Source organism: Cystoisospora suis (assembly GCF_002600585.1).
Source record: "Cystoisospora suis strain Wien I chromosome Unknown contig_2438, whole genome shotgun sequence".
In the NCBI taxonomy this organism is placed as follows: Eukaryota; Apicomplexa; class Conoidasida; order Eucoccidiorida; family Sarcocystidae; genus Cystoisospora; species Cystoisospora suis.
In genome coordinates, this window is record NW_027155237.1 from 1 (window position 1) to 10,049 (window position 10,049).

At 47.5% G+C, this 10,049-nt stretch overlaps 1 protein-coding gene across 1 annotated transcript; it reads right to left on the reverse strand.

The window, feature by feature from the left end:
• Positions 1 to 271: 271 nt before the first annotated feature.
• CSUI_005089 (uncharacterized protein) lies at positions 272 to 10,016 on the reverse strand (the record flags this gene model as incomplete). Its single annotated transcript, XM_068065268.1, has 6 exons — positions 272 to 472; positions 1,468 to 2,127; positions 2,960 to 5,853; positions 6,502 to 6,658; positions 7,642 to 7,990; positions 8,734 to 10,016. Coding segments are annotated over 6 exons (5,544 nt in total), but the record flags the coding sequence as incomplete, so codon positions are not given.
• Positions 10,017 to 10,049: the final 33 nt, after the last annotated feature.

A 10,049-nucleotide genomic window follows, 5' to 3' on the forward strand; every position in this document is an offset into this window, starting at 1 on the left:
GGGGGGGGGGGGGACGGCGAGGGACCGTGAGTGGATCGAGAACAACACTCAGGTATCGTATGCTGGTCTACAAAGAGACTGTGTAGACTCGCTTTCAGCTGGTTACATCAGATATACATCGAATGCAGAATACAGTCGTCGTATCGATATAGGACTACAATACATGTCAGACATGCTGCTTGCTGTCGTAAGGAGACGAACAGGGGATGGGAAAGAAAAAGAAGTCTAAGCTTCGCTTATCCTGTGGACTTCAGTTGTTAAGCCTTACTTTGAGAAGCTCAACAAAATACTGAAGAAAGAGGGTATCAATACTAGCAAGGAGATTGAGAATCTTTGTGATCTCCATCAAGACACTCGGCTGTAAAGACGTTCCACTTGCAGAAGCGAGAAACGCGGTCTCTCCGATTCCTCCTCCACTTCCTCCCCCTGACAGAGGACTCTCAGGCAGACTTACACGAACAAGGCCATTATCCTGCGTTAAGACGTACACACATCATCAGAGGAAAGCACACAGACCTTTACGCACCACTCCCCTCTACACATATACACTATTTCGAACTGACACAGCAGCATGGAAAACAGTCGCAGATACTCCCAACTAACCATTTACTTCTTCTCTTCTCTGCCAGTGAAAACATCAATCGAATCTCTTATTAATCCACACAACAAGACCTTTTTCCCTCTATATCTTTCTCCGTAGATATAGAGAAACGCCTGCCACGCCAATAGAAACCCAAAAGAGGAGCACGTGTCAGAGGGAAGAGTGTTGAAGCAAAGAGTATATGAAGGAGAGCGTCTCTCACCTGAACGAAAAGATATAGAGTACTTCACGTCGGCTCTTATCCTCTGTGCGGACGGATTCTCGACCACATGCTTGCTATCTAAAGAAAGGAACATCTAGCGCCGTCATAACTGTTTCTATGACGATGAAGGGGGAGCGACTTAATCTATGAAATGCACATCTACCCTCAACTGAAGGATCTTGTCAGCTTCTGTAGAAAAGGGAGAATGAAAAGCTTGAATGGACATTCTCTCTTACCTGCCCAGATCGCAACTGGAAACAAGAAGAGGAGAAAAGCTTCCTGAGAACGTGCGGTGCCGTGTGATATGACTAGCCGTGTATGTGTCTGTTCTCACATATATTCATACGCATAGAGGCAGGCATATGTCCATGGAGCACCGTCTTATTAACACATACACATACCCATCACAATGCCATCGACACCCAGGTGATCTGGCCTTTGTAAAGGCTTGGACGCCTTCACGGCCTAAACACACATGTATAGATATACGCCTATCTATCCAGTGAGAAGGATCTATCTATCTATCTATATATCTATATTTCCTTTCAAACACATGAAGACGATGCAGACAGGAAAGCATCGAGTGTGCCTTGCGCGCTCTTAAACACTGCCTGTATTCCTTGCTGTCCCTCGTATAATATGGGCAAGCAAAATGATTCTTTACCTCGACGTACTGGGTACCCTGCGGGGTGACAGCAAGTCTCACAAAACACTTCAGACTCATTGCAAACAACCAGTCTAACTGCCCTTGGTTCTGTAGAAAATCCCTTGGTCGCCCTATGCCACCAGCACCACCTTGTCCTCCAGCTCCTTCTCCACCTCCTTCACTTCCTCCTCCACAAACAACACGCGGTGTAGCTACAGCATTCTTTCCATGTGAAGAGAAAGAAGAAGATGACGACAACGACGGAGACACATCGACCCTCCCTCCTAGTCCGTCTTCTCCTCCTCCTCCTCCGCCTGCTGTAATAGAATTCTTTCTCGACAGCTTTCCGGACAAATCTCCTTCTTCCCCTTTAGCTTTTGAGGCTCCAGACTCGGCCACGAGTGGTTGCGTCTCTCCTGTCTCTCCACTCTCTTCTTGCTCTTTCACAGGCCTTCTCAATGAAGCCGGATCTGCCTCACCTGTCTTAGACAGAGAAAGTTTGTGATCCTGAGAACAAGATCTTCCACTACCCCGTCTGCCGAGGTCGAGCAACTCCTCTGTTGAAGAAGAAAGTAGAACAAGAGCATGGGCTTGATGGGATATACTTCGAAGAATACTATGATGCAGAGGACGAAACGCCTCAATTGTTGATGTAAGGGGAAGGAGAGATGTCAGAATCTGCAGACAAAAGAAAATTCAAAGACACACCAACAAGATGCGCATCTCGTGATATCAGCAAGAAAGAAATAGTTCGAAAGGCAAAACGCGAGTTGTGCAGTTGTTATTCGTCTACAGACCCCCCCCAAGCTGACAAAGAAGGGATGCTCACAGGAAGAGACGGAGAGGAGAGCAGGGACGAGGTTAGAGTGGAAGAAAGGAGGCTTAACAAAGCGACAGAAGCCAAAGCATTCCAACAGATAAGATTCACAAGAAACACAGGTGAGTGACAGGGTCGTCGCGCGGGACCACCCGAGCGAGCTAACAGACAGAGAGAGACCTTGATGGTAGATGCACAGCGCCTACGTCTCAGCAGTCTTCTCGTCTACGCCCTGGCGTGAACGACATTGCAAATGACAGAGACGAAGCTGAACAGAAGAGAGACACCATCGGCGCCGCGTTGGATGCCGAGAAGAGCTTCTCCCTCCCAAGGAGAGGGAGAAGGCGTACACGGTGACACATACGAGGAAACCATCCAGAAAAGCTACAAGCAGAATAGATATACTCGGATATGAATGTATGAATGACGTATGTAGGGATGTACGTCTGAGAAAAACAATAGACTGCGAGGAACCCGTGACAAGACAGCAACAGCTGTCAAAGAAGAACACAATCGACCTGTTCATATCATCTGTACGCCTCTTCATAGATAGACATGGTTCTGACTCGAAACGAAACAAAGAATACCATATATCCTTGTACACTCACACTGCAGTGAGTGAAAACAACTACCACAAGCTGATGAGAGCCTGTCTGAAATCATCCCGCCCACCGAATACAGTGACTGTATTACCAGTCGTGCTAAGACAACTTCTGTCCTTCCTGCGACAAGCAATCTCTGACAGATTCCCTCGTCTCCACACTGCTCTACAGCTGCACGAAATCTTGAACAGAATGCCGCAAGACCTCCAAGTGAAGTCGATCCCCCTGACAATGAGGACGACGACGATGTCCCTCCACCGCTTAGATTCGACGGATTTCCCCCGCCTCCTCCAGCGCCAGTACTGCTACTGTTTTTACTTCCCTCTCCTCCTCCACCTCCTCCCATGACAGGCGCTGTTGGAGTAGAATAAGGAGTCTGTGAGCATTCAGGCTTCGAGGATGTAGGAAAGGAGATGAAAGAGGAAGAGGAAGAAGAGCTTCGACCTCCCCCTCCTGTAGGACCCTGAAAGGTATTATTGTTTGAAGACAAAGCAACTCCAAATGATCCACCTGCTGCTGATGGCGTTCTATGGGGACCGGAGGCATGAGGAAGTGCGTCAGCATCTTTCACCTCGCGACTTTGCGTGGGGACTGCCTCAGTTTTATCTCTTTCCACCTCTGAGAGACCATCATCCGTACGATCTTCCACTCGACTTCCCCCCCCCCTCGTTCGCAGAGAAGACGAAGTAGAAGCGAAAGAAGCACTCGTTCTTATCTTCTTCATTTCCACAGGAGAAGAATGATGAGTATGACTATTATCACCACCTAGAGAACTCCTGACTTGTTCCACGCTATCTTGCTGCATTCCTCCTCTACCTATCCCACCGTCAGATCCACTCGCCTCTGCTCCACAATGACCTTTCCTTAGAGTACTCACTGAGAGAAGTTCTCCTTCTCCTGATGAGAATAGCGAAGAAGATGGCATCGAGCCTGAAACGCCTTCCATCCCGGCTCCTAGTTCTCTGACTATCCCTCCCCCAGAGGTAGGCTGGTGATGTTGATGGGAATGCCCGCCTCTCATTTCTCCATGCTGTTGCTGTAAAGAAGAGGAGGTGAAGGAAGATGAAGACGACGAGATGGGAGCAGAAGAAGAAGCGAAAGATACTGAGTTCAATGCATTGATAATCGCGGAGAAGCAATCGGATGGTAAAGACAACCAGGTGGTAGAGGAGATCGACTGAGGATCTCCTCCATGATTTATCGTTCTATTACATAAAGACGATGGTGTGGAGTAGGAATGAACGGAGAAACCTTCCGATGATGGGGGTAAGAAAAGGCTTGCTTCTTGAGAGTGTGACGAGACTGACGATGACGAGGATAATGGACTACTATGACTTGCCGCTGAGGGAGGCCAACAGATACTTACAGCATCCCTGGCTAACTTCTTGAGTTTTTCTTTCAATCTCGGCAGATGCCGTGAACGTTGCTGCTGTTGTTTCTGATCAAAAAGAAGGACTTCATTCGCGTTCTCTTCGTAAAGAGAAGAAGATCTAGAAGAAGATGAAAACGGAGAGGTTGCTTGAGTATCAAAGCCTCCGGATCTCTTAGATGACGAACAGATACTCCTTGAGGTCTCCCCGAGGTCTGGTTCAATAGTTGAGAACGAAGAAGTCGATTCAGAGATAGCAGCTGAGAGTGCTGCTTCTATCGCTGAAGCAGAACAGCTCCCATCGGCTGAACTTGCCGAGACAGCTTGTGCGACGGCTGCTAGGTCTCGAGAGAGATCGAAAAAGCCTTGGAGACTTTGTGTACACTGCCCATACAGCTCATTGTGAAACGTTGGAAGATACGCAGAAACAAAAGAATGGGTACTTGTGAGATCTGTTAAAGATCTCCAATACATACTACCTGTCCGGTGATGAGATGTTCCTCCTACGCCTCCTTCTATGACATGTTGAGAAGTAGGAAACGGTGTGCGGCTGTTCGTATCACGAGATTGAAGCAAATGTGGAGATATCTCATTTCCCCCGCGTGTTGTGGTTGTTGCTCCGCAAGGCGTACAGACACCTGAGGACCCAAGACTCCCTGTACTGACACTACTACCTGCCGCATACGCAATGAGCTTCGATAACGGAATATCCAATCCGCCACCTCCCTTTCTTCTTTTCTGGTGCTGTTGCTGTTGTTCCTCATTCGGAGTTTTGCAGGGAATAGAGTTGGAACGAAAAATCTCTCCTGAGCTAGTAGAAACCCCTTGACGCCTGACGCTTGCACGAGAGGGGACAGACTCAGCAGCTGTTAGGTGCTGTGTCGCTCTCTGTGGCCAGCCACTCCCCCCTGTCGACGGTGTACATACAGCACCTGCAGGAGGACAAGGTGGAAATCCAACTGCAAGAGTCGTCACTCTGCGCTCGGATGTAAGGACAGATGACGAAGACTTCTTGTCTCCTGTGATTCCTCCAACAGTGCCGCAAGGTAGTCTGAAAGGAGAACAACTGGGAGGATTCACATTAGACGCTACAGAGGAAGAAGGGGCTTGTGGTGTTGCTTCCGTAGGACGAGCTTGGTCGCTCTCACCCAGTCGGCTTGGTTCCATGTCTACCGGTGAACTGACGTCGACAGTACTTGCAGTCGAGGATTTCTCTGTTTCTTTCCACGTAGAAGAAGAAAGACTGTGAGGTGTTCCTTTCAGAGTCAAGAAGCCTCTACAATTGGAAGAGGAGGACACACCCCTCTCTTCTTTCTTGATTCCTGTTGAAGCCTGATGCTGTGAACTAGTGGGCGTGTCAAAAGAACCGACAGCCCCACTACCACATGGCCCCGGTGTACATACACTTGAAGAACCAGGTGCAGGCAGAGCGGGAGAAGAAACCATGGACACATCCGAGGACGCTAACGACGTGGAGGCAGTCGAAGGTGAGCTGGAAGGAAAAGGTAATGAGGGATAGGCTGTAGAGGTAGCAGTTGTAGCAGGAGTAGGACATGATACAGACGGGCGCGACTCTAGTAAGTACTTCGTCAATCCAACATAGGGTGCTGAAAGACCTATAGGAAACAAACACATAGATCTAAGCACATTTATACCAATCAGACGAAGTTCATGCCTACTCTCGCCATTTCATATCTTTTCCCTGGTATATGAATTCGACTATCCATCTCTAACTACGCATGGCTTCTCCACACCTTTCTTCCTGCAAACGTGTCTCCCCCGTCATATCGTCGTTACCTGAGTGGCCACGGTGAGTAGAGAAGAGATCAAGAAGAAAAGGACTACGGCCGTACGTACACCCAGACACATGTAGGAAAGGAAGATAAGAAAGCTCGCATGCGGTCGTTGTCATTCTCTTTGTACGAGAAAAACAAGAGAAGAGAAGAAAGACGAAGTGGATAGGTGAAAGAGAGAGACTGTGTTTTTTGCATGCGGAGAGAGGTGAAACTGGAGAAGAATCAAGAAGAAAAATGAGAATAAAAGAAAAGAAGAAGTCATCTTTCTTTCCCGTTAGACGAGAAAGAAAGACTTTTTGTTATGCTGGGTGGGAGTGAAGGTTGAAGAGAAGAACAATGACGGAGAGAAAAAAGGAGAGACAAGGACCCCATCTTCTTTTATACCATCATCGTGAATCTTAAACTCTCTTTCATGCTTCACACAGATGCGAAAGAATCATTCATAGACGATCACCGACGCCTACTTACCTAATACAGCGAAAGCTCGCCAGATCCGTTCCTGGTTTCGGAAGATAAGAGGATGGAAATCGGGGCGATAGAAAGACAGAGCTAAAGATTCTGCGACGGCTTGAAGGAAAACTGGATGCATGCAAATGATGCACACATCCAGAAGGTCGTTACTTGACTGAGGGAAAGAGAAAAGAAAGAAACGGAGAGCAGAGGAGAAAGCAGAAGAAGAAGAAGAAGAATGATGGGCATCATGTACGGGAAGGAGGAAGATGAAGAGATATAGAGGAGATGTCGATGAGAGAATCGTCAGGCAGAAGTCGATCATTAAAGAACGGACGGACGATACATACACAGCCACTCATAGTCTTCGAGTGTCTGTTGTTCTTCATTCTTGGAGAAAAGAAGCGACAAAGAACTCGACGGCTAAGGAAACGCTTACGCACCTTATGATAGTAGTAGAATTACTAGCAGCCAACAAGACGACGGACCAACTGATCTGAGAAGAGCTTCCAATGTAAGTGGTACATGCATGATTTGAATCTATCGATCTATGCATATAGCGATTCGGACAAAAGAGTCATGAAGAAGAATGTGTATGACAAACAATACTTAGGAGAAGAAAGAATGTTGCCTGATCTTCCACGCAAGCCTTTTGACTCCATCAATACACGCACTACCCCCACAGCACTTCCTCCCTCCCTTCCTCCATGATCTTCCTTCTTATTCATTTCTCCCTGCTCCTTTTCCTCTCCTTCGTCACGATATACCTCTCTTTGAAAGGCAAGGAGAACAGTACTTATCTTCCCTCAAAAGGATCTCTCTTTGATACCCACAAGCGCTATGGAACAATAGTGTGAGGTACCGTATATAAAAAGTGGTGGCATTGTTAAGAAAGATTTTCATAGATACAGAGACGACTCTCAATGTGCGATATCAACGAATGGTTAAAATAGCATTCCGCCATGTATATCACACGAGGTCTAAGAGAAGAAAGAAAAACAAGAGAAAGATATAATAAAGGGAACCCAGAAGAAAGATCAAGAAGAATCTACTCAACAGCTTGGCGTGGCCAGTCGACATCTTCTCCATTCCAGGAAACAAGTTAGGAAGAGTGACTACTAAATGAGAAGAAGATAGACGTGATACTGACAGACGAACCTTAATGTGAAATCCTGCTCCTCCGCCTCCCTTCTCTGCAGAAGACGGAAGAGGTCCAGCAGGAGAGATGTCAGAGATCCCACCACTGCTACTGTTGTTATTACTATTATTACTAGTAGCACTATGAGTACTGCTACTAGCTGTCGTATTACTACTACTACTACCACCACTATTGCCGCTGCTGCTACTACTACTACTCCATGCACTTCCTCCTCCTCCACCTCCTGCTGTGACGGTTGGAGTCGCAGCTGATGATTTGGAAGCCCCAGAAGAAGACGATGAAGAAGAAGAGGGTTTACTAAGAAGCTCGTCTCTTCGCCTTGCCGTCTCCAAAGAATTAGTTCCCGTTCTGAGCAAAAGCAAGACGCACCGAGCCAAGATAGAGATAATAGAACACTCACTGTTTCTGCCCACCCCACCTACAGGTATCTTCGCACTGATCCTAAACCCTTTAGTCAACAACAGAAGAACCACACACACACATGTTCGCTCGCTCCACGCGTGATCTACGGCAGAGGCATCTGCCAGAGAGTCGACGCCGGAGGGTATGTAGCTGAGTGCGTCTCTACTAAGACAACAGATTCTCGAGTAAGAATAGACTTCCTCCAATTCCTAGACCGCTACACCTATCTCTTTTACATGACCATTGTCCGAGAGGGATTTTCGACAGACAAACAACACTCTGACCGCTCCCCTATGAATTTCTTAGGTACGTATGAAGAAGAAACACAAAAGTCCTCTCCTGCTCCCTCACTATACCGTTCACCGATGCATCCATAGATCTATGTACAGACACTGTCTACATGCCTGGGAATGCACATTCATACTGGAAAACGTCTATCTATACCTACGGCTCCACTAGGTTTGTTCTACTCAGATCCTTCCTCACAATTGATGTGTATCAGAAGTGTCCCCTAGGGTCATACATCTTATCTCCTGTCATGCTAAGAAAGTCTCTAGCTACACAAAGATCAGACACACACAAGTCCCCGGCCTTTTCCCTCCCTCCTCTCCTTTCTCTCTACCCGCCCAACAAATCTATCTATCTATCTATCTACGTAGGCTTTTTCATCGGTGTGAAAAAGGCTTTACCGTATAACTTCACGAACGAGGAGAATAAGATTCCAGCAGGAATCCACCGTTTTCATCTCAAGGTCATCGCAGTTGAAGCGATCCCGATAGCTAACAGCGAGGAGACATCGTAAGTACCCCCAGTAGCATTCTGCTTGAGGCCAGACCCTTGAGCTATCGTAAGCGCTTTCTATTGCTTTCTTTCTTTTGTTCTTCATCTCTTCATCTTCATTTCTCTCGTCACCGTCTTGTTCTCCCCCTCCTGCTCCTTCTTCTCCTGGCTCATGGCTCTTCTTCGGTAGAGAGTCTGAGATAAAAGAACTGCTCCGTGTAGTCTCTTCTTTTTCTGGCGGAAGTCTCGAATTGTCCATGCTACTCTCTCCAAAGCCTTCACCTGCTCCTGAATGGCTTTTAACAACTCTATCTTTGAATGAAGATCTGCGAGACCATGTCGTGTCTCTAGGAGGAGGGGTCATAGTCACATCTTCTTCTTCCTCATCGTCGCCGTCAGCGTCAGTAAGGCCTTTCCGGCTTTTTCCTCTCCCATCTGAAACTAGATCCTGTTCTGTAGGTACACCACCTCCTCGTGAGCCTTGAACTGTCCCACCTTCTCCCTCCCTGGTTTTGGTTGATGTAGGTATCACCGAAATGTCCGAAGAAGAGACACCTGATCGACCATCTCCTTTATGTTTCTGGCCTTCTCCCTCTCCCCCCTCTCCAAACCTCTTTGAGAATCCTCCACTTATCGTTCCTTTCTCCTTTCCTTTCTTCTCTCCTGACTGACCAGAACTCTCTCCTGTCACGGGACTTGTAGAAGATTTATCAACGCTGGTCGCAGAGACAGTTGGAGGTACTTCTTTGTCTGAAGAAGGAAAGCTCTGACGTGGATGATTCCCTCCATCGCCATCAGAAGGACATCGTATCAGCTTCGTCCCCGCACCTCCCCCCCCCTTAGCATTCCGACTTCTATCGAGAGTCCACGTATCTGAATCGAATGTCGCAGGAGCACTTGCAGCTGAAGGAGGAAGAGGAGGCGAAGCCGAAGAGGAGGAGGAAGAAGACGACGACTCTGCTTCACGCCGAGACAAAGAAGAAATTGATGCATCTGTGTGATGTGACTGAGAATTTCCACGTGACAACCGAGAGGAAAGAATAGGAGAGTTTGATCCTCCACAGCAGTATGAGTTCCTTGAAACTGGAGGTATGATAGTCTGAGATACGGATGATGCCTCTCCAGAAAAACGACGATGAAAAGAAAAAGATTCTACAGGCACAATAGGTATGAACTGATTTGAACCGCTTGTTCTCCCTCCCCCCGAGCCTCCCCCTACCCCCCA